General features: G+C 38.3%; 2 protein-coding genes across 3 annotated transcripts; both read right to left on the bottom strand.

Annotated features, from left to right (window-relative positions):
* Positions 1–1398: 1398 nt before the first annotated feature.
* MED28 (mediator complex subunit 28) lies at positions 1399–7361 on the bottom strand. Of its 2 annotated transcripts, XM_075194703.1 has the most exons (5): positions 7158–7361; positions 6635–6701; positions 6035–6073; positions 3456–3568; positions 1399–2259 (listed from the first exon to the last, which is right to left on the bottom strand). In XM_075194703.1, the coding sequence occupies exons 1-5, from the start codon at positions 7308–7310 to the stop codon at positions 2062–2064; spliced, it is 570 nt and encodes a 189-aa protein (XP_075050804.1). In that variant the 5' UTR covers positions 7311–7361; the 3' UTR covers positions 1399–2061. The 2 variants fall into 2 exon arrangements, with proteins under 2 accessions (XP_075050804.1, XP_075050805.1); XM_075194704.1 differs by lacking the exon at positions 6035–6073 and having other exon boundaries at positions 7158–7358.
* Positions 7362–9802: 2441 nt separating this feature from the next.
* On the bottom strand, positions 9803–23908 carry LAP3 (leucine aminopeptidase 3). The gene is made up of 13 exons (XM_075194702.1): positions 23676–23908; positions 21907–22022; positions 21690–21744; positions 19505–19610; positions 18945–19104; positions 17425–17586; positions 15116–15274; positions 13330–13454; positions 12845–12933; positions 12481–12583; positions 11072–11151; positions 10865–10977; positions 9803–10295 (listed from the first exon to the last, which is right to left on the bottom strand). Exons 1-13 carry the CDS (start codon positions 23760–23762, stop codon positions 10100–10102), a joined length of 1551 nt encoding a protein of 516 aa, XP_075050803.1. The 5' UTR covers positions 23763–23908; the 3' UTR covers positions 9803–10099.
* Positions 23909–23931: the final 23 nt, after the last annotated feature.

Here is a 23931-nt window from a genome sequence, read left to right as displayed (position 1 = left end):
TGTCTACTTCACCATAAGCATATCCCATTTAGCTTGATCACTGGGACTTACATACTTATAAGATTTGACCTTTATTCACTTCATCCCCATATAGTAAATATGACATTTATAGTGATCACCAATGACACTTTTTACTAAACTGTAGATATAAAGTAATACTACATATCATCAATATCCCAATTTTATGAAATACGTATCAAACACGTTGCCAACAATTTACTCTATGCTGGCAATAAGTAGTTTGAATAACTGAATTAATATTAAAAGCACCAGGAATCGTATAAGAATTAGTAACAAAAACACAAAAATTATGAACATGTTGCCATTAATATTGTTTTTCTATACACAGGCAGATGCAAGTACTGTAAATTGAATTATACTATGATCACAAAGGGAGTCATGATTTTACCATGTGCTTAATATGTTTAGGACATCCGATTATATGTTGACTTAATTAGGCATCTGTACAAATAAGCCCTATTCTTTAATTCACACTTTATAACACTAATTAGGGAGGTGTTCTTTACATTTTATCTATATATATAATGAACTACCGGTAATCTATGGAGTCAATGAATGAAATGTTAAATCATATGTTATGTGAATACGCACTCATTAAGACAAGTGTAAACTGTACAAACAGATTTCCATTTTGACCATCTATAAGTTCCTTAATTTTTATGTTCTTAGTTTCATCATCTCGCAAACCTCTATAGAGTAATAATGTATTTTGGAGATCTGAGCATAACACGATTGCTCAGGGATTCAATATAATACAGATAGATTAAGATGATCTTCTCCTATATGGAAACATTATACAGTTACACTTTACCAATACCCATGTCCATCATCACAGAGCAGGATGGATTCCCCTCCTCCCACACCCATATTTCTCATTTTCTCCTGATGATCAGCCCTGAACACTATATATCCATACAGCCTTATGGAGGTTGTAATAGATCATCTTTGAGCTGTGTCTCTACAAATCATTTACAGCATAAGTTATTTTTCCTCAATGTGCCCCAAACATAAATAACCACTCTTTATTCTCTGTTCCTCTTAATTAAATTAGAGCAATGTTCAACCAAAGGGGATTATAAAAATGAGGGGTAGAGGAAAAATTTGGTGTTGCCCATAGCAGACAGGAATATGCAGGATTTTAATTTTCAAAACTACACACAATCAAATATGGTTGGTTACTATGACAAATACAACTTTCTTATTGTGCTCCAGTTTTCATTAATCCAAAAAAACTAATAGATCAGAGAGAATAATGGAAGCAACTGACAATAGGACCGCATGCCAATACACATGTAGTGAGTGTGACGTTCAAATATAACCATCAAAACCTTGTTTATAACAGTCCTGAAGTGAATCCAAGTACAACACACATCAATCTCAGGAGACAGAAGCACATGATTCTTTTATCAATCAAGTCATAAGTCTACAATAACGATGCAACTCACAGTACAGTACCAAAACCAATCACACCATCACTGGTTAAGGAAGATTCAAGTGAGACAGTGCTGAGATCCTCTGCTTTTGGTCCATCTTAATACTCTGCACTTCCTGAAGACAGAAAGTGCATCTGCTAGTACATCCACAAATGTTATATGGTTTTGGTAGTATGCAATTTTCATAGAATACCAACTTGGAGAAATATAAAATATTTACTTATAAAGTTGAATAAGAGTCAACATGTTTAAGGTTTTTTTTTTTTTTTTGTTTTCTGACGTGAAAAATATTTTTATTATGCTAGTATTCAATATACAGTACAAAACTAACTAGAAAAGAAAAATGCTCTATACCAGTGGTTCCCAAACTGTGTGCCGTGGCTCCCTTGGGGTGCCGTGGCGATCTCACAGGGGTGTCTCGGCAAGGGCCATTTGTAAGCAAGGCAGGGGACTTTTTTGTAAGTATTTTGGCTTAGGGGTGCCTGGAAAAAATTATGGAAATCCTATGGGTGCCTTGAACTGAGAAAGTTTGGGATCCACTGCTCTATACAATAAGTCCTAGAGGCACACCACGTGAATGACCTTCATCAGCCCGAACATTCCCATGTCACGTCTGCTTCATAGGAGCGGGGATATTGGCTGAAGCTTGCTCCAAGTAAGCGAGCGGTCCCTGTGCCATCTCACTGGGCTTCTTATGCTGACCATTGATGTCCTCTAGAACCTGCTGCCAGCTCCGCAGCTTAGTTAGGTGCTTCTGGATTAACGCTTCCTTCCTCTGCAGCTCACTTCTCAGCTCTGTCACATCCTTTCACAAACAAAGAAAAGATTGTATGAAAGTTCCATGTAATACTGCAATGTATTAAGACACTGACATCTGCGGAAAACTCATCAATTATATTCCCTTACTATGTTATTCATTTCTTTATATTATTCAACACTACTCTCCTCATGCATGTCAATTTGCATGGCTTGCAGTTTTCACTCTTTAAATACATACAGTACATGCACAAAACTCTAGGATGCGGTTTATGGTTTGGCTTAAAGGAGAACTCAAACACTGTTTGATCTGCAGGGGTCCCTCCTTAATATCCATGAGGACGAACATATTCATGATGTACAGGTTCCTACTGAATTGATAGGCAACATTACCATGAATATTAGTTCAGCCCATAAAATGGATGTCTCCACGGTGTGCAGGAAGCGGACATAGACTGGTAGGAGCAAAAAAAGGAAAAAAAAAAAATCCTAATAAATTCTACACTCCAAACCCATTTTCCCAGAAGACAAAGCACTGCTCCAGTTTTATAGCATGTTCAGACACAAAGGTAATATTTTTGTAAGTATGCAGTGCTAAGCTTTACCTCATGTATACGGGAAAAGTCTATTGTGTATTATCACCCAGTAAATTATTAAAGAACTCCACCAAAATGTAAAATATAGTATTTGGTGGAGTTCAGGTAAAATGCAGAGTTATATTTGATACCAGTATGATGGGGTCACTATAGTCTTCAGTGGTCCAGCACTGCTATGAGCTAAACTTCTACAGTCTGTCTGATTGAAACAGACAATGGTGTTCTCGGTGCTCCTCCCGTTAGCTTCTAATTCACATGCACTAGAAAGTTCACAAGGGAGGGGCACAGACAACACTATTGTCTCTGTCAATCATGTAGTTAGTAGTATAGAGCAGTATCACTGAAGGCTTTGATGACCCAGTAGATAGTACAAACTGTCCACAGCAGGTAAAGGAATTCCACATTTTAGCTTAACAGTATGAATGCCATCCAAAATTAAATTTTAAGTTTTGGTAGTCTTCTTTACGGATATAGAGGAAAAGAGTGGGATTAATTCAATTAATACAGCCCTGAAGATGAGCAATTCCAGGAGACAATGTACCCAATAATTGGGAGTGTTTTCCATTGATTTCAGTGGATGCACCTATTATTCCTCACCGACTAGCTGGTGGAGAATACATTATTAATTCCATCTTTGGTTTGAGTTTACCTCTTTAATAACTTGCTCAGGCTTTTGCACAGACAGCTGTAACCTTTTCTGTAAAAAGAAACATTCAGTTTGTCTGGCGACATCCAGGAACTTCTGAATGCACTGTTCAACACCTGAGGAAGAGAGGACAAGTCAACGGCTGAGAAAGGAAGGGCAAAGTAATTGAACAGGTTCATTCACTAAAGCTGGCACACAATACTACTACAGTTATTTTTACAGCACAAACATTTTTAAATTTTTTCAATAACATAAAGCGAAGCATTTGTAGATTAGACAACCTTTCCCATAACTGTAGCTATCATAGCTTCTATGAGAATCTTAATAAACTCTATTGCTTAATAATATCTGGCATACATGTAGGAGCAGACCGTATATACACGATATGGACAGAAGTATGTGGCCACACCTTTTAGTTATTGAATTGAGGTGTTTCAATCAGACCTGTTGCCAGAGGTGTATAAAATCAAGCACCTAGCTATGCAGTCTCCATTTACCAACATTTGTGATACAAAATGGGTCGTTCCGAAGAGCTCATTAACTTCAACATGGTATTGTGATAGGATGCCACCTTTGCAACAAGACGGTTTGTGAAAATTCATCCCTGCTGGATATTCCACGGTCAACTGTAAGTGATATTACTAAAAAGTGGAAGCATTTAGGAACAGCAGCAACTATGCCACGAAGTTAAGACCATGTAATATCACAGAATTGGGTCAACAACTGCTAAGGTGCATGGTGCGTTAAATTCGCCAACGCTCTGCTGATTTCATAGAAGAGTTTCGAACTTCCAATGGCATTAGTGTAAGCACAAAAACTGTGTGGCGGGAGCTTCATGGAATTGGTTTCCATGGCCGAGCAGCTGCATGCAAGCCTAACATCACCAAGACCTATGTCAAGCGTCGGATGGAGTGGTGTAAAGCACACAGACACTGGACTGTGGAGCAGTGAAAATGTTTTCTGTGGAGTGACAAATCACGCTTCTCTGTTTGGCAGTCAGATGGGCAAGTCTGGGTTTGGCAGATGCCAGGAGAACATTACCTGCCTGACTGCATTATGCCAACTGTGAAATTTGATGGAGGAGGGATAATGATATTGGGTTGTTTTCAGGGTTTGGGCTAGGCCCCTGATCTCCAGTGAAGGGCAATCTTAATGCATCAGCATACCAAGTCATTTTGGACAATGCTAAACTTACAACTTTGTGGCAAGTTTGGGGAAGGCCCTTTTCTATTCTAACATGACTGTGCCCCAGTGCACAAAGCAAGGATTACAAAGACATGGTTTGATGAGTTCGATGTGGAAGAACTTGACTGGCCCACACAGAGCCCTGACCTCAACTCCATCGAACACCTCTGGGATGAACTGGAGCGGAGATTGCGAGCCAGGCCTTCTCGTCCATCATCAGTGCCTGACCTCATAAATGCTCTTCAGAATGAATCAGCAAAAATTCCCACAAAAACACTCCATCATCTTGTGGAAAGCCTTCCAAGCAGAGTGGAAGCTGTTATCACTACAAAAGGGGGACCAACTCCATATTAAAGTATATTTATTTCAATACAATGTCATTACAGTCCCTGTTGGTGTAATGGTTAAGCGTACAAATACTTTTGTCCATATAGTGTATGTTCTAGTATATATTTGGCTCCCTTGCCTCTGGGATTAATCCAGGCCTATTACACCCTGGTGCCTAAGCTCTGGGATTCCTTTCTGTTGATATTAGTAGAAGATCTTCTCCAGTTTCTTAAAAGACCCTGCTGGCTCAAAGATTTTATTTACTGGCTAAGGACTTCTACCTTGAGGATTAAAAATCTTTTTATAACTGACTATTTTGTGCTTCTGCCACCTACAGTTAAAATGATAACATATATAAATGATTACATACTGTACACTTAAATAATGATACTGCAATCTATTGTATTTTCTTATTGAGTATAAAAGACCTGTCTACACAGAAGTTTTTTGTTTGTTTTTTAAATATCTCCAGTGGACGTAGACACAAGTGCTTGGGATTTCCTTGAACTGTTCAGAACGCATTTACCTGTTTGATCATTTGTAATCGAAGTTAAGTAAATAATTGATTTATTTTTCTTTGTGTCGGTTATTATAAATTTTTTGCATCAACATTTCATGATTGTATAGGCGAACTTAAGTTTAAGTGAAACTAAGCCTGGTTGTCAGCTGGCGAAACACACATTGGACATATAGGGGATTCACTGAATATATCTAAAAGGTTTATTTCTGGGATTAACTTAATTGCATGGGTAATAACATTGTTAAATGAATTTGTATCTATGTCTGATCATTTCCTATACAAAATTGTAAAAAACAAAACATCAAATATGCTATAAAAGTCATTTGACAGAATATACTTAAGCTGTTATGTTTATTTGACAAAAAGTTGAAAACAAAATTGTTAAATTCACCATGAAGAATTCATCCAGGCATCTCCAGACCATGAACTTTCCTCCCAACATTTAATTCTTCACCCTCCCCATTGTTCCCTCTAGCAGATAGAGTCCTAATTCCATGTCTCCTGTCACGTTGTGTATTGCAGTAATGAATTGTAATCAATATATGTTTACCTTCCCATTGTACAGCACTGCGGAATATGTTGGATCTTTCTAGATAAAAGATAATAAAAATATTAACTACTTGAACCACCTCACTTATACTAATGACACCAGCATCAAACAGCATATAGAAAAAAAAGTCATATTAAAATGATTAGCCATTATTTATATAGCACCAACGTATTATACAACGCTGTACAATGCAGAAGATAATATGAGGGTATAGACTGGTAAAACAAATGGTGGTCCTGCTCACTAGAATTTACAATATAAAGATTTAGTGAACGATATGAAAAAAAAAACAGAAGTGCTTGTTTTGAGCTGTTGGCAAGTCACATAACCATCAAGATGAATGTGCCAGGTGCTCGATAATGCGGTTTAGTCCATAAGACTAGTTTCTGTGCAAACACAAACAAAATTAATTATCTATGACCAATGCAAACAGAGTAGGAGGGTGTCCATGACTATATATTGTATGCATGGGCATAATAAGTTAGCATAATTGTATGAGGAAGGAAAAAGAAAAGTGTGCTCTATATTGTGCTTTATCTAAGTGGCTGGTATCCTTAGCAGTCATGCCTCAAACATGCTATAAAACAATCTAGATTTTACCAGTGCGGATTTCCTCTTGATCTGTACCATTCACATAATCCTGGCTGACAAGGGACGCAAAACAAGCCTAAAAGGGAAAATGAGAAATAAGTATTTATAGAGACTCAGCATACTATATTGTATATATTGGTTTTAATGTACGCCCACTTTAGTTGGCATTTCTTTTTTGAAGACAAATGTTGGTATAGAATCGGTGTCCATAACAATCCAAATAGAAGCACACACTACATAATTATATAAGTACAGAAATAGAAGTGTGACTATACAACAAGAAACCAACATCATTTATTCAGCATAGGCTTGGCATTTTGAAGAAAGGGGCTAGTAGGGGGAATATATAACTCAATAGAGCATATGAATTCCAGGATAATGGTCAAGCATGACATCTACCTACAGCAGTCCTCCCATCCTCATTAATAAAGAGCTGCAGGGCTACCCCTGTAAATACCCAAATGACCCTGAAATGTGTGGTCGGTTACCAGGGGTGAAATGTTAACAGTGACACCGGGACCAAACGCTTTACCTCGAATGAGGACTCTAGCTCATCCACCAGCGTGTTATTGGGGTTCTTCCCCCCGGGAGGGGTGGACATGAGACCGGAGCTGGCCCCAGGTTGGATGGAAGGTGGAGGACCGGGCGGCTGACTAGAGAACATCCCGCTCAGAGAAGACGCCATGACACCGGTAATCTACGTCACGCAGTAAACAAAGCACCGTCCGGAAGTCTTCTGACATCTTGACTACTGGCAAGCTTCCACAAAATACTTCCGCCGCCATCTTTGATTTGGGAATATTGTCAATAATAATTTTATATGATAACCAAGCGCACGGGGGGCGATGTTTAGGAGTCAATGACTTTTTATTTTTGTTTATAGATCAGAAGTTGCAGTATCCTGTTTCTCGATAGCGGCTTTAGAATGCCCATAGGCTAACGAGGCATGCTGGGACTTGTAGTTTTATGACAGCTACAGAGCTGCAACCTATTTTTATGGTGTGTCTAGATTTCAGTTTGTCATCATATATGTATTACAGCTTTTTCTTTTTTTACAATTTTTTTTTTTTTATATTTAAATAATCAGTAGCTCGACTATGAAAGCTCTGTCATCAGATACCTTATTTACTTGTGCTTACATGTTATATATTTTAAATTTCTATTTATCTACAACAATTTGAATTATTACAGTAACTAATATATTTGTAGTTTCCTAAAGTAATATGTGCCATCAGGAAATCTCAGACTCTCAGTAGATTTACTAATGGGCGATTTTGTGTTAAGTTTGCAAACCGCCACACGTTGCATGCAGTTTTCAGAGGAGCAGAGGTCCATTACATCCACAGGAATGTTTGGGGTTTTTATTTCATATATGGATTATCCATCTTCACTTTATGTTACTTTGGAACAAAAAAAAAAGATTTAAGTAAGTAGTAGAGAGCCAAGATTTAATTTGAAATGATCAGGCCATATTCATTTCTTCATTATGGTAGCAATATTCATTGATACAAAGAGGGCACTATTATTGATTTCAATACTGCTGGGGCTACTATAATTTATTGACCTTTCAACAGGAGCACTAATATTTCATTATTTATCTATGATGGCACTACTCTTTTATTAGTCATCTACTTGGCAACACTTGTATTGCACACTTGTGGCACTACATGGGCAAGTATGCATGGACACCCATGTGTATGCTGGAGCTTGTAGTTCTACAAGCACCAGCATGCAATAGTTATGGGGTAACGAGGGACCCAGTGCCCCAATCATATATTTCTTGCCTTATATTGCCTGTCTAGCACTATGCTCCGACAGGCAAGATAGTTAAAACAGAAGGTATTTTGAGCACTCTCATCTGTCTGAACCACATATATTTAATACACGGATTGTTTGTATACCTTACGTTTTAGATTTGGTAATACAGTTTAATGTGCGATTTGGCCTTTAGTAAAACGCACGTTTTCAAAGTTGCACATCAAAGCCCATGAAAACCTACAGTTTGATCAGGTCAGTAAATCCCTCCCCCTTCCATGGTTGCCAACCTCTAAAAATATATTAAAATATTTACATGCAGTCACATCATACAGATGGCAAATGAGAAGCCGAGGACTTAAAGCAGGTGGTACATAACCTCATGTAGTCCCAAAGCCAGTGGTGTGGGTAAGAGCTATGTATAATTTAGTTGTGTCGTCAGGGTGTGACAGATTGGCAGGATTAACTATCCAAAGAAATACTGCAGGATCTGGCACAGCCCAGGAAAGGAGGCATTGTTGCATCACAGTGCGGTTACATGAACTATGCCAAACCCCCAGGGGTTTGCTTAGTGCTTCTGAAGGCTTAGACTGCCTCTAACACCTTTCCTTAAAAAATTAGCATTGTGACGTGCATCCCCGCCAGGTATACATGGCCCCATTCACCGCTGCTGCCCTCCCAACATTCAGGTAATCGGGACAAAAGACCCGACTGGCAAGAAAGTCCATTAGAATCAGGACTTTGAGATATACCCTATGTGCCAAAAGTTTGCATTGACAATCTACCTTTAAACACTCACCCATAAAAATATGTTGTGTGTTTATGTCAAATGAGGTTTAAATAGAAGTATCTGCTAAGCAGTACATTAATATTACTCAGTAAAAGGGCCATTAAACCAATAATACCTACATTTAAGTTGATTCAATATGACCCAAAGGCATCCCGTAAAATGTGATTAGCTCTTGTTGTATAGGCTTATTTAGAGGAAGTCATATATACGTAGACAAACTGCTTCCTCATCATCTCAGACTTGCGTATTAAGTTGTGTCAGGTTCATGAAACAATGTTTATATATTTGTGAATGTCACACGTAGATCTTATATAGAAAGCAATTGGAAATTTTACATTTTAAACTTCATTAAGTAAGAATAGTTAAGAATCATTTATATAGAATGGATAACACAGCTGGTATATTTCTGTATATTATTGCTGAAGAATACTATATTAGTTAATTCCACTAACACTCCTGTTCCATACCTTTCATGTAATATAAATGAAGTTTTGGCCCAGTTACACAGAATACAGAAATAAAAGAATTTGGATTAAATGACAAGTGTGCTATATAAGTAGTTTTAAAGGTGTTAACAATTTACAGCCAGCTGTTTTTAAGACAGCATTAAATACATGAAAACAATATTACAATTTACAAGTTACATGTGCCTTTATTTCTTTTTCACATGACATTTTATTTTTTATAGCTATAGTTCCCTATTATGTTGTTATTTTGCTGTTAGACACATTAAAAGGCTAGGTATTAATATGAAAATTTTCACAATTTGCTGATGAGAAACAAATGATACGTTATAGTCATTTTGGATATTTACTGTGGCTTCTGTATTGCGTTGAATAAAAAGTTATTTTGTTTCTTTGCACAGATTTAGTTCATTATGCCAATAACCTTTTAAAAGCTGGTCCTGTAACAAAATCCCATTCACACAGTTATGTGGGCTTCTTGTCTTTGCTTAGACGATCTGCAAACTCTAATAAAGTCCTTGTGGGTCGCCCCGACATGCCTTTGCGTAAGTACGGAATCTCGTCCTTGTTTTCCATCACTCCAGCTATGTCTAAGTGCGCCCAGTGTGGAACGGTGACAAACTCTTTCAGGAACGCAGCAGCTGTGCACGCTCCGCCAGATCTGCAAAACACAGAATAAGATTAGTAACCATAAGATTACTGGACTTTGTTAATACACAGAACAAACAGTATTAATGGGCAACCGATCCTGTGCATGAGAGTACCACATGTACAGTTTTTCCTCCATGCGCCCCACCTTATTGGGAGGCCAATACAGACAACAGGAGAACAATCCATGAAACCAGGTATGAGAAATGTAGGATTTTGGCGACTTGTTTCCTTTTACGTACTCCAGTGATGCCCCTGGTTCCTAGATGCATACTTATGTATATAGGTTTAGCTCACAATAATGGCTGCCTTTAAAACAAGCACTTGTGCATAAGCCACTCTTAACATTAGGAAGCGTTTTCAATAACACCACATTGTCTTCAGTCCACTTTACACCAAGCACATTACCTATCAAATTAGCACGTTCAACAAACAATAGTTAGGTCATGGTGCAATCAATTAAAAGCTGCCTGAAGTGCACAGATGCAGACACAGGATGCCAGCACTGTACACGCCCTAGTGTTAATTCAGAGCTCCCATCATTAGTCAGGGCTGGCTGGGCAACAGGAGACCAGCCCTTACCTGCTATATTTCCCAACGTTATTAAGGTCTGCCAGGGCCGACTCTGTCACTTGTTTACTGTAGTGCTCAAAAAGAGGCATTCTCCAGACACGATCCCCAGTCACCACGCTGGCCTGGCAGAAAGATAAATACCATTAAGAAAGATTAAATTATCTTTTTCTTGCTGGTTTACATAAAAAAACAAAATAAAAAAAAAAGATTTTGAACCTCTTGAAGATGAGTCCAGAGCCAGGAGGAATTGGTGAACACTCCGGTGGCTGCAGATCCCAGGGCCACATCCATTGCACCTGCACAACAGTCTATTGTCAGTAAGTGCCACAAACAAATATTAATTGGATAGTTACTTAAAACATTTTCTCTGCCTAATTATGCCTAGCACAGGGGAACGGGACTACTAGACATAGTTCTATGTTGTCTCTCAGTGAAGGCGGTGAGCAAACTTAGGGAGCGGTACCAGACACCTGACCTGTCATATTTTCAAACGATTATGGACCTGGCCGTGCCCTGACTAATATCATCCATATCCTTGATCACTACACCAGACTGCCAAGTATTCTACTGTGAGAAGAGGGTTATCTCACCTCATTTGGATGGGCAGGAGGGATCTGGAAGGACATAAATGGGATTTTGGGGAAAAGGAGGCAAAAAAATAAAAAAATAGTACTGTACTAAATGGTGAGCTTTACCATACCAATAAAGTAGATTACAGTAAGAATGCTTTTAAACATTCATCTCTAAATTCTTTCCACCAGCATTCATTTACTTAGTACTTTTTAATGAATGTGTACAATACAACAAACTTAAATGGGCATAATAGTACTGCCAAGCAGACGAACATGCCAAACAACTGGGCCCATACACAGGATGGTCAAGAGTACATAGATTTGGTTGCAAGGCCCAACAATAGTATTATAATAGTCCTAATTCTGGTCAGTTGATGACTTCACATAATCATATTTTATTGGATACAAGGTGATTTTTTCCTCCGATTATATTTTCTTTGATTTATACACTGCAGTCGGCACAATGGCACAGCGATTGCCACATTGACATTCCAACCAGGGCACGATCTGTGTGACGTTTGTATGTTCTCCCCATGTTTCCTCCCACAGTCCAAAGAAATCCTGATAGTTTAATTGGCTTATGATGAAATCAACCCTATAGTGTGTGTGATTGTGTGGTAGAGAATTTAGAGTGCAAGCTCTACTACCGCAGGGACTGCTGTAAGGGATTAAACAGTCTCTGTAAAGTGCTATGTAGCATGTTTGTGCTGTATAAAGGTTAATAAGAATACTAAAAGCCTAATCACTTCTGTTAATCACTTCTGCCCAGATGCAGACTGAGTAGTAGATGTTTTTTTGCTCTCTCAAAGTTTTACTTTTATTATTCTCTAGTGACTAAATGGCTTTCAAAGTAATAGTATATATGCATTATTCATTGTGGTTGTATTATTCAGGGTCCCAACCAACCTGGAAAACAGATCCCATGCATGTTGTAAGCAATGTAAGTGAACCACATATAAAATACCACCAGCCAGGAATGTATTGCAGACATAACTTTCTTAGTCAGTTCCTTGTCACAGATGTCATTGTTTGTCCGACCTTTGGTTCACTTACCGGTTAGCGTTGCTGCATTTACTACAGCTCGTGCATTGAACGTGTGTGCGTAGCAAAGAGCATCAGCTAATAACAGTCTTCCTTCAGCATCCGTGTTATCTACCTGTCAGGAAGAAAGTAAATACACTACTCATTAAGGAAGCATAAGTGGATGGCTCAGACATTGTAAAACAACCCAGATGTGCAAGTAGTGGGAGACGGGGTTACTGTGAAAGGCAGAAAGAAGTCTGGGTAGTTCTTTTTACTCTAGAACACAAAAGCACTCAGCCAGGACAAAGGTCGTGTGATATAGTTATATATCACTGTAGCTCCCCAAAGCAGAATAACATTATAGAGAACAATGCACGCATAGTAAAAGCATTACCTGAATCGTCTTCCCATTCTTGGCCCTCACAACGTCCCCGGGTTTATTCGCTCGGCCATTAGGCATATTTTCACACAGCGGAGCTAGACCTTAAAAGGAGGAGATTCATTCTATCATTAGTTTTACCTGAATATAGTGACAACAAGGTGCGTAATTCTATGTCTGACTATCGCATGGATGGTCTCTGTATTTATAGCTTTTACTGAGGTAATTATTATAATGGGGCGATTACTGTGCCAAGTGAGAATATATCTGGATATTAGCGGCTGGCTTGGATCCTAGCTCTCAGGTAAATAATAGATGCCTGTTTCAGGTATCATAGGTTACATAATACACAATGTATTTTTCTTAACACATTTAAACCATTTTCTTTTCCGTTCTGGATATTTAAGTTAAAAATGAATTACAGATACAAAACAATTTTCACAATCTATTGGATTATTAACCATCTTTAGCTTGGTATTTTCTTTTCAAACAGTATTTACCAATGAGATTAATGGGTAATTTGAGGGTTGCGGCAGTCAAGATGGCGGAACATATGGTAGCAGCTCCGCCCATATCTGCTCTCATTGCGTCCATTCCAGAGGATGGCTTCAGTGAAATCCCCCCACTAAGATGACAGAAGAAAACCATGTATAATAACATTTCTTAACTGTAAGCCAGTATATGTCTGGGCAAGTATACCCATTAACAGAGGTCAGCAAATAAAGAGGAAAAATAACTACTTTTTTGTTTGGGGTACTAATATCCTGAGGTAGGGTCTATATTTACATGTACATTATTGTTGATAGTATGAGTCACCAACCTGCATAGAATCAAAATAAAATATAACTTACATACTTTTATTATACTACTGAGTATAGCACCCAGTTGCACAGAATATACTAAAAATATTTCTTATGAATCAAGTACTATTGATATTAATCTCTAGTGTGGAGGGTTTTCAGATCTTCTCTAAACCACTAATAGATGTGCAGTCTAAATACATAAGACAGCAAAAGAGGAGAGAAAAAAAAATTACATATTTGTGGAAAGCAAATATACTTTTGGAGACATCTCTCTCTCATATATATATCTATAATATAAATGTCTAGTGGCGTGTGTTAGTGTGTGTGTGTGTGTGTGTAAAAAATAAAACCAAGCTGCAGCGCCACCTGCTGGGCGGAGTTATACACTGACCTACTAAATTCTTAGTGTGTGTGTGGAAAAAAAAAATCAGAAGGCTGAAATTTGGTATACCAAGATGTTTTTAATTTGTTAATTTAATTTGTTAATTGTTAAAAGTGTTAATAAAGATTTTAAAAAAAAAAATATATATTTCTTGAAGGAGAAGTGACAGTGGGGAGTGGTTGGTGGTTGCCGGGGGTGACAGAGCGAGAGGAGTGTGATACTCAGGACCGCTGATAGAGATCCCTGTGTCTGGATAGATGTGGCGATGAAAACGAAGGATGAGGTGATGGAGAAGAATGATGAGGTGGTGACATGTGGACAAAACCACGTTAAAAAAGGGCGCTTACGACGGGAAGTAACGCTCTTCCCCTGAGGAGGCCTGGGCTAGGCCCAAATGCATGACAAGAACCTCTTTAACACCTTAAGTAGCTTGATTTGACTAGAATGCATGAGTATCATGCACGGGTTAACTTTGTGTGTATATATATATATATATATATATATATTATACACACACACACACAAAACTGAACTTTTGTCCACTGGATTGTTTATAATAAACAGAAAAATTGTGAGGGGTTAAAATATATAATATAGATGTTGTTCTATATTGTGTCTGCATATCAATATTATGCAGATTATCTGTTCCAGTCAGCTCATTAGGGAATGGTTCTAAACTTAACATGTAACTGTACTGACAAGTGATGTCACAACCCATAATGCACAGGACTGGAGCGATACCGTGTACTAATCTGTCCATTCCAAGAGCCAAATAAGAGCTTACTTTCTGACAATGGTAACTAAACAATGTATTCGAGGAGATAAACAACTGTCACGTATAATGATAAGCTGATAGTAGTGAGGCAGACAAGTCTTATACCTTTTGCACACTACAGAAACACCGATAGGAGTTTGGCATTGGATTGGAAGAAGACCACCTTGAGCACTTGGAATCTGACTAATAACGCTCCTGTCACTATGTCTCCATATGCTTACATAAAAGACATTTAAATGCCTATTTATAGACTGTCTTTTTATGCACCTGTTTAAGATCACTAGACACTCAATTATAAAACTATATACTATGAACAACTTCTGTACCTGTCAAAAGTGACTCCTTTCCCAACAAACACTAGAGGGGACTCCTTAGGGTCAGGACTGCCGGTATAATGGATTTCCAGGAAGACCGGGGGTTCATCAGATCCTTTGGCCACACTTAAAAATGCTCCCATCTGTTGCTCTTCTATCCAGGGCTTTGATCTTCGAAAGAAAAAACAAAACAAAACAGAGATTGTAAGTGTTCTGGTATAAGTTTAAATTTCATCCTGTTCATTAATTCTAACAGCAATCTCAGGGTTTATTCACACTTAGGGCCTGATTTAGAGTTACACTCATGGTCAAAAGTTTGAGAATGACAAATATTATTTTTCACAAAGTCTGCTGCTTCAGTTTTTATTATGTCGTGAAGAGTGATCAGATGAATTGCAATTAATTTCAAAGTCCCTCTTTGCCATGACGAAAAAACTTTATCCCAAAAACATTTCCACTGCATTTCAACCCTGCCACAAAAGGACCAGCTGACATCAGGTCAGTGATTCTCTCATTAACACAGCTGAGAGTGTTTACAAGGACAAGGCTGGAGATCACTCAGTCTTGCTGAATGAGTCAGAGTAACAGACTGGAAGCTTTAAATGGAGGGTGGTGCTTGAAATCATTGTTCTTACTCTGTTAACCGTGGTTACATACAAGGAAACACGTTCAGTCATCATTGCTTTACACAAAAAGGGCTTCACAGGCAAGGATATTGCTGCTAGTAAGAGTGCACCTAAATCAACTATTTATCAGATCATCAAGAACTTCAAGGAGAGAGGTTCAATAGTTGTTAAGAAGGCTTCAGGGCGCCCAAAAATGTCCAGCAAGCACCAGGACTGTCTCCTAAAGTTGATTCAGCTGCGGGATCGGGGGCACCACCAGTGCAGAGCTTGGTCAGGAATGGCAGCAGGCAGCTGTGAGTGCATCTGCACGCACAGTGAGGTGAAGACTTTTGGAGGATGGCCTGGTGTCAAGAAGACCAGCAAAGAAGCCACTTCTATCCAGGAAAAACATCAGGGATAGGCTGATATTCTGCAAAAGGTACAGGGATTGGACTGCTAAGGACTGAGGTAAAGTCATTTTCTCTGATGAATCTCCTTTTAGATTGTTTGGGGCATTTGGAAAAACACTTGTCCGGAGAAGGAAAGGTGAGCGCTTCCATCAGTCCTGTGTCATGTCAACAGTAAAGCATCCCGAGACCATTCATGTGCGGGGTTGCTTCTCAGCCAAGGGAGTGGGCTCACTCACAATTTTGCCTAAGAACACAGTCATGAACAAAGAATGGTATTAAAACATCCTCCAGGAGCAACTTCTCCCAACCATCCAAGAACAGTTTGGTGACAAACAATGCCTTTTCCAGCATGATGGAACACCTTTCCACTAGGCATAAGTGATAACTAAGTGGCTCAGGGATGAAAACATCAAAATTTTGGGTCCATGGCCAGGAAACTCCCCAGACCTTACTTGTGGTCAATCCTCAAGAGGCGGGTGGACAAACAAAACCCCACATATTCTGACAAACTCCAAGCATTGATTAAGCAAGAATGAGCCGCCATCAGTCAGTATGTGGCTCAGAAGTTGATTGACAACATGCCAGGGCGAATTGCAGAGATCTTCAAAAAGAAGGGTCAACACTGGAAATATTGACTCTTTCAATAAACTTAGTGTAATTGTCAATAAAAGCCTTTGACACTTATGAAATGCTTGTAATTTTACTTCAGTATACCATAGCAACATCTGACAAAAAGGTCTAAAAACACTGAAGCAGCAAACTTTGTGAAAAAAATATACTTGTGTCATTCTCAAAACTTTTGCCCATAAGTGTACATCCAGATCGTAGACACACACTTGTGTTTCTATGTCTGTATATGTAGTTGTATACATTTTAAGATACATGCAACTTAAAATTCAGTGTATAAAGCAAAAATATGCCAATCATAAAATCGATTTCGGTAACAAATGATTGAAAATTGAATAAAGTCTGATTTTTCGATGATTGTAGAACGTAGACATTTTCCTTATTGCACTAAGATTGCATTTAAGTGCAGCATTTGCAATCACTTTCTTTTACTGTCTACCTTGCACTAGACACATTAAAGATAACTGTCGATTGGATGCTGTGGTTTAGTGCAAGATTATTTAATGGATTCTGGTGAGTACTTACAATGGGATTCTCACATAATGATCAACAGGCCACAATTTTGAGGTCCATTAGCGCTGCATCCACCTCCCAATAAACACAGGATAATGTACTACTGTATGAATATGAGCCAATAAGAACTATTAGTGTTACAGTATAGATAAGCCATAAGTTTTACCTTGTGAACACCTTAACATTTCCCAAATTTCCCATCTTCTGTTCAAGTATCTCAGCAAACTTTGTAGGTGTTATATAGTTTGCTGGGGATTCCATCAAGTACCGAGCCAAGTTCTGCCCCTCAGCGTACAATACTCCTCTGTTCCAGGCCTCTTTGTCTTGGCTACAATAGCAAAAAAATATGGGCCAGCTGAGATGTGTAATTGTATTTTATGTATAAATTGTACAATATACTGCAGTTTTCACAACATGATTTGAAGGTGCAGCACAGAAGCCATCTCCCATCTCCAGTAGTGTGTAGCTTCTGTTACACAGAACTAGCACTGGATCGGGAGCAAGTAAACGTAAGCATTGTTGTACTAGCTGGTGTTAAATAAGGATGGCTAACAAGTTCTACACAGGAACAAGATAAAAAAAAAAATCTAATAAAGCCATCAAAATTGCAGTCATGATAAAGAAAATGAGATTAAAAGCCCACTGTATCAAAAATAAAAAAAATGATATATACTATGAAGGTGAATCCTGTCATTGTATGATATGTACGTTAGACTTCCTATACTATGACACTGATTAACAGGGTTCACATTGTAGGTCTCTTCCACAGTTAGGAGCAAATCTACAAATCCAACAGTCCTGCTCTCAGAGCAAGAGAGTCAGACTGGGGGTCGGTCTCTGCTCTGTATCCTACATCTGAGCAAAATGGCGATACTGCTCGGTCACCGATGGGGTAACAGCGAACATGTGCAAGACATTGATAATGCAAATAATTATATAAAATTAAACATTCATGCACCCTATGTCCAAGTCCTCAATATCCCACTAGCCACCATCTTGTAGCTCGATGGCTTAGTGGTTAACACTTCTGCCTCACAGCATTGGGGTCATGAGTTCGATTCCAAACCATGGCCTTATCTGTGTGGAGTTTGTATGTTCTCCCCGTGTTTGCGTGGGTTTCCTCTCACACTCCAAAAACATACTAGTAGGATAATAGGTTGCTGACAAAATTAAAATATTTCTGTACAGCACTGCGAAATTGGTGGCACTATATAAATGGGGATTAGGATGACTAGAGCATTTATAGCTTAGAAGTTTTAATATATCTTAAATAAAACACTAAACATAAAATATAAGTAGGTTTATATAAAAGACTCATATTAACATTCACAAATATGTTTATGAACCCCTACTACTGACAGAACTTTAGCTATTTTACATTATGATCATATATAATCTTTATTGCCAAAACAGTCAACGTTTCAGTTGCCAAACCAGCTACAATCACGGCGGCAAACAGACATGCCGAGAGCGGAGTCAACAAATGAAACATTGACTGTTATGGCATTTTCTTCTGTCTGAAGGGACCAGGTCAGTGCTGCGTATATTCCTCCTCTGCTTTTTTATTCTGTGTGCACTTTTTTTGCTAGTTGCTCTTTACATATAACAATGTTAATGATCCGTCTGCAAAACAGGGTTACTTGCATAACATTACAAGCACTGGTTCATGAACGAAGGACCAAATACCTTCCATACTGTTGTGTAATGACTAGTTTCTTCTTTTTTTGCTTAAGCTCATCATATTGAAATAGCCCTAGAACAGCGCCCTCTGCTGCTGCTTGTGCATCTCCGCACGGATCCACTTCAACTTGTTCCACCTCCAAATCCTGCATCTGCCTACAGCCGGCTATACAGCAAAAACAAACAAATGCATCTTTAGGACAAGGACTAACTTTATATATAGACAAATAATAATGTTTCATGTGCTAACATTAGTAGTGCACATTGGCCAACACAGATACAGATTTTGTTTATACACACAGGGCTAGATTTACTAAGCTGCGGGTTTGAAAAAGTGGGGATGTTTCCTATAGCAACCAATCAGATTCTAGCTGTCATTTATTTAGTACTTTCTACAAAATGAGAGCTAGAATCTGATTGGTTGCTATAGGCAACATCCCCACTTTTTCAAACCCGCAGCTTAGTAAATCTAGCCCACAGTCTTCATGCACTTTAATCATGGGCCAACATCGAAGGAAAGTAAAGGTCATACTCAACCTGGCAGAAGAATACAAGTTATACATTACCCGACACTGCAGCTCTAATGTTCTCCTTGCTGTCATTCCAAAGTTCCTGATGATTAATACTGGCTGATTGTTTACCCAAGCCCACCACTGCCACGCTGGGAAATGCCTATCATAAGAAAAACAAAACAAAAACGCCCAAGGTTTGCTGTTTGATAATGACTGATCTAGAGGATTTATTTTTTCGAAGCATAAACAAAGTGTACAAAATCTCAATAAAAATACAATACATGTGTGACTTCTAACTGAATAAAACACACGTACTCCCAACTCTGCATCCAACATGTATTTTACATTGACCACTGGGAGAACTGAGACTTCAGATGATGTTGATTATTCTGTATAGCAGCCTTGATCATTACAAACATGCAAATAAATAAGGTTCATGTGCAGATTAAATCATGTCCCTACATTTCAGTGAGAAAATAGGGAAATTAAATTACATTTCCTCCCTTGAGAATATAATTCAGACATCAAAAGCATTACAATACAGATATTTTGGAGGTGACTAAAACCTGTCGTGTCTTCCTTCCAAATAATGTACCATGGTAATTCTCATGGAAACAAAAGACACAGGATTACCATGGAAATTACTAAACCACAAGTTTCCAATGGTATTTGGTCATTTACCAGGACACATTTTTTTGTAAGGGCAACAAGATCAACCAGTGGTTCTCACATCAGTTCTCAAACCTGTCCTTTAGACACCCCTAATACCCCTTTCACACTGCCTAAAAGACCCGGGTTTCTGATGACCCAGGTCTAGGCTCAGTGTGAATTGGGGTCCCTGCATGTCAGATGGCCCGGGTCTTTTGGAGGGTTATTCCCGGGTCCGACCCGGGTAGCCTCCAGTGTGAAAAACCCGGGTCTCACAGACACCTATTGAAAAGATTTTAAAAAATAACCCCATCACAAGAGGAACCAATCAGATCTCCTCTTGTGAAGTTGCCATGGAGACCCGGACAGACCCGTGTTCAGTGTGAACACGGTATACCCGGGTATTTGTCAGGGTCAGAGGATCTGTCCTCCAGCAATATCCTGGGTTCATATACCCGGGATATTGCCGGGGTGGCAATCTGAAAGTGGGACGATAGGCATGTTTTGTGAATCTATTCAAAGAAGCACAGACAAACTCATTGGGGGAGATTTAATAGCTGGCGATGTGGTGCGCGGACATCACTGCGTTGTATGGCTGCGCACAATGCCAGCCATTACAGTAGGAATCTCCTCTCATTTTTCTGCGCACCTCTATGGGGTGCAAGAGATTTGGGAGGGGGCGTGTCCTAGCTCAACTCTAAATTGCAGTGTAAAAACGAAACTGTCCAGTGTTTGTGTGCTGCATGCAAAAGCAGACAGTATTTTTCCCTGCTTGCAAAAAAAAGAAATAAAATGTATTTGCTCCCCTTGCATTGCAGCATGGTTTGTCCAGGAGCAAACGTGCCCCTTTCTTTTTTGTTTAGCTTCTAACTCTAAATGCGGCACATTTGTGTCCAAACATTTTGAATAAACAGTTGTCCTGCAAATCATTCCAATATACTTTCTCATATGTATATCTATATATTTAACCATTTATTTACAGCCTCATGGGATGCCTACTGGTTTAAATAAAAATTATATAAATAAAATGTGTAGTTACCGTAAATCTGAAGAATTAAAAGGCATGTTAATGCCGATGACCCTGTGACCTTAAAAGGTAAGTTTTAAAACTTGAAAAATTCATGTAAATAATGTATCCTCCACTGTAAAGTATATTAGAAGCCACACGAGTTATATAAGCATATAAAAGCATAAAACTGCAAGACAATTGCTTTTATACAGATCTCTTGTGGGACTTCTAAAAACCTTTTTATTTTACAGCACGGGGTAGATTATTCCTTATAACGCAAACATTCCAATTGGAAACAAAACAAGTTGCTTGTATGAAATCATTCTTACTTTCAGTTGTATTTTACATCCGACAGTTATACATTCCATCACGGAACACTCGTGACTGTGACAGCAGACACCAAATTTAAAGATATATTTTACATGAGTGACATCACTACTCCCCAAATATGTTACATGTTTATGCTCCTTATGCATTACAAAAATGAATTAATAAACACTCTCACAATTATTTATCTTTGCTACTGCCTCATAATAGAGAAGGCATAAACAGTAATCATCTGTAAACAGTAAGACAAAATACCTCATGTAACCCATAAAATATTCGTGTCTTGCCTTTTTTGAGTGAAGGGCCAGATCTGTGAGGAGGAAAAAAGTAAAAATAAAATAAAAGTAAAACCATAAAAAATTGTGGGGAAAAAAATACTAACAATTCTTCAAACTACAGCTATACTATAATACTGCTACTGACCAGCTAGAAATAAAATCTGAACAAAGAGTTTGCAATGGGTAGAAATTACCTGGTCAGCTGATCTCGCAGTTTCCCCGAAACGACATTATCAAATGTGTCTCCTGCATGGGTAAGAACCAGGTTGTCATCCTCCTTATTTTTTTCGTACACACCCAAAACGAGCCCCTAAAAGACAAATAAAATTCTAGCTTTTCATTATTAACTCAGATTTTGGACAAAGGCTGTTTAAAAAATTATATATATATATATATATATATATATATATATATATATATATATTATATTGTATATTTCAAAGACATAGAAGCAAATTGAGATATTGTGCTCAAAGTGATTGACAGTGACTAGTGCACTGCACCCAGAACAAGATGCTAAAGAGGTGGGGCATTGGGACAGTATATAATCAAAATGAAGCATAGACTTATAATGAAAATTTTAATTACATTATATTTAATTTTATTCATCTGAAATATATAATCATCAGCTACTGTAATAAAAAAACAAACCACAATAAATACAGTTTTATGTTGCAGGGTAAGTTGAACTGTATGGTCTTGCCTTTTCTTACATGCCAGAACAGCTCTGGTTAAATCAGAAAATTAATTATTAGTTGCTCACTGCATGCTGCTGGGAACTGACATTCCCATGAAAGGTTGTTCCACAATTTTAGTTATTGACTTTAATAGAGGAATAGGGTGTGGGAAACATGTGCTGCTGTACACTTTTTGTGTTTAAATCACTTTTACTGGTTTACATATCATAGAGGTGCGCTCTACAATGTTGCAGGTACCATAAAACCAGAAGTGTGCTTAGTGGGACCATGCACTGAACTAAATCCCCCCTTATAGTTATAAATAATACCAACACTAGGTACAGCCTTAAGGATCCATTCATCATCACTATTTATTTATATGGTGCCACTAATTCCGCAGCGTTGTACAGAGAACTCATTCACATCAGTCCCTGCCCCATTGGAGCTTACAGTCTAAATTCCCTAACACAGACAGACACACAGACTAGGGTCAATTTTTTAGCAGCCAATTAACCTACCAGTATGTTAATCATTGGTATCCACCCTGCCCATGGTGTTGCAATAATTAATTACTCTGAACTTGACAATCTTGATTTGTTGGGCAACCAGAGAGTCTCAGTTATTAACCATTTTAAGTAAAGAGAGGCTGCTGGCAAAAAAAAAAAAAAAAGGATGATTCCCCCCATAATCACAGCTTTATCCTAGGTATATTCAGGTCTAATAAGCTCTTTAGACTTTTACACATATATTTGTGAATGTTATTAGTGTTTCTTATAGCGTGTAAATTAGTAAACCAACTAAAGTTACAATACCCACCAAAAACATACAGCAGACTCCATACAGCAGACTCCATACAGCAGCCTGATAAGCCTTCACCTGCGGCCCCCAGCTCTATATCCCTGCACTGAATTATTCTCTGGTTTATGTTATAATGCAGAGAATAATGACTTACAATGAGAGATGTTTAGGCTGGCTTAACAACATTTAAATTAATGTGTTTTTTTTCCATTAATTAAATAATATGAATCAGAACACTGCAGCAACGTTTCTTGTTATAAGTATAGCTTTAAAAAAAAAAAATAGGTTACTCATACATGGTGTTAAAATGATACTAATAATAGTCAAAACACTGCATCCACATTTTAGTAAAATGTATTATTTATAAGGTGCAATACAAATCCCATAATGATGCACACTAAGAGAATAGCAGCATGTCAGTTTACTATTGCATGTCTATAAAAGTCTGACTGATAACACATGTAAATTACTACAGCACATCTGTTTACCTTTCGCTGATAGGACTTTGCAGAGAATCCCCGGCAGCTGCCATGGTTTACACTCCTCTGGAGCACGGCTCTGAGTGGCTGCAGCATGTCTACAGGAGGACCTGTCACCTATGATCAGTGTGTGTCCTCTAACATAACATGTGAATGGAGACACACCGTAATGACGTCATCAGGGAGTGACAGAAGCCATTGCCCCATCCCTGTAACACACCCTGATTGGCTCTTCTGCCAGCACAACCCTGTTGTAACTCAATCC

The sequence above is a fragment of the Mixophyes fleayi genome, chromosome 1, assembly GCF_038048845.1.
Source record: "Mixophyes fleayi isolate aMixFle1 chromosome 1, aMixFle1.hap1, whole genome shotgun sequence".
NCBI lineage: Eukaryota > Metazoa > Chordata > Amphibia > Anura > Limnodynastidae > Mixophyes > Mixophyes fleayi.
This window is presented reverse-complemented; position numbering and strand designations above follow the sequence as displayed.

What these genes read in the sequence shown, in the direction of transcription:
- MED28 (XM_075194703.1), bottom strand. Translation starts at nt 7,310, where the DNA reads ATGGCGTCTTCTCTGAGCGGGATGTTCTCTAGTCAGCCGCCCGGTCCT. An exon ending in CAGTGCTGTACAATGGGAAG is followed by an intron (nt 3,569 to 6,034) that starts GTAAACATATAT and finishes TCTCTTCCTCAG; the next exon opens with GTGTTGAACAGTGCATTCAG. An exon ending in CTGAGCAAGTTATTAAAGAG is followed by an intron (nt 2,260 to 3,455) that starts GTAAACTCAAAC and finishes TGTTTGTGAAAG; the next exon opens with GATGTGACAGAGCTGAGAAG.
- LAP3 (XM_075194702.1), bottom strand. Translation starts at nt 23,762, where the DNA reads ATGCTGCAGCCACTCAGAGCCGTGCTCCAGAGGAGTGTAAACCATGGC. An exon ending in AAATGCAGCAACGCTAACCG is followed by an intron (nt 11,152 to 12,480) that starts GTAAGTGAACCA and finishes ACTGTTGTGCAG; the next exon opens with GTGCAATGGATGTGGCCCTG. An exon ending in AACGTTGGGAAATATAGCAG is followed by an intron (nt 10,296 to 10,864) that starts GTAAGGGCTGGT and finishes TGTGTTTTGCAG; the next exon opens with ATCTGGCGGAGCGTGCACAG.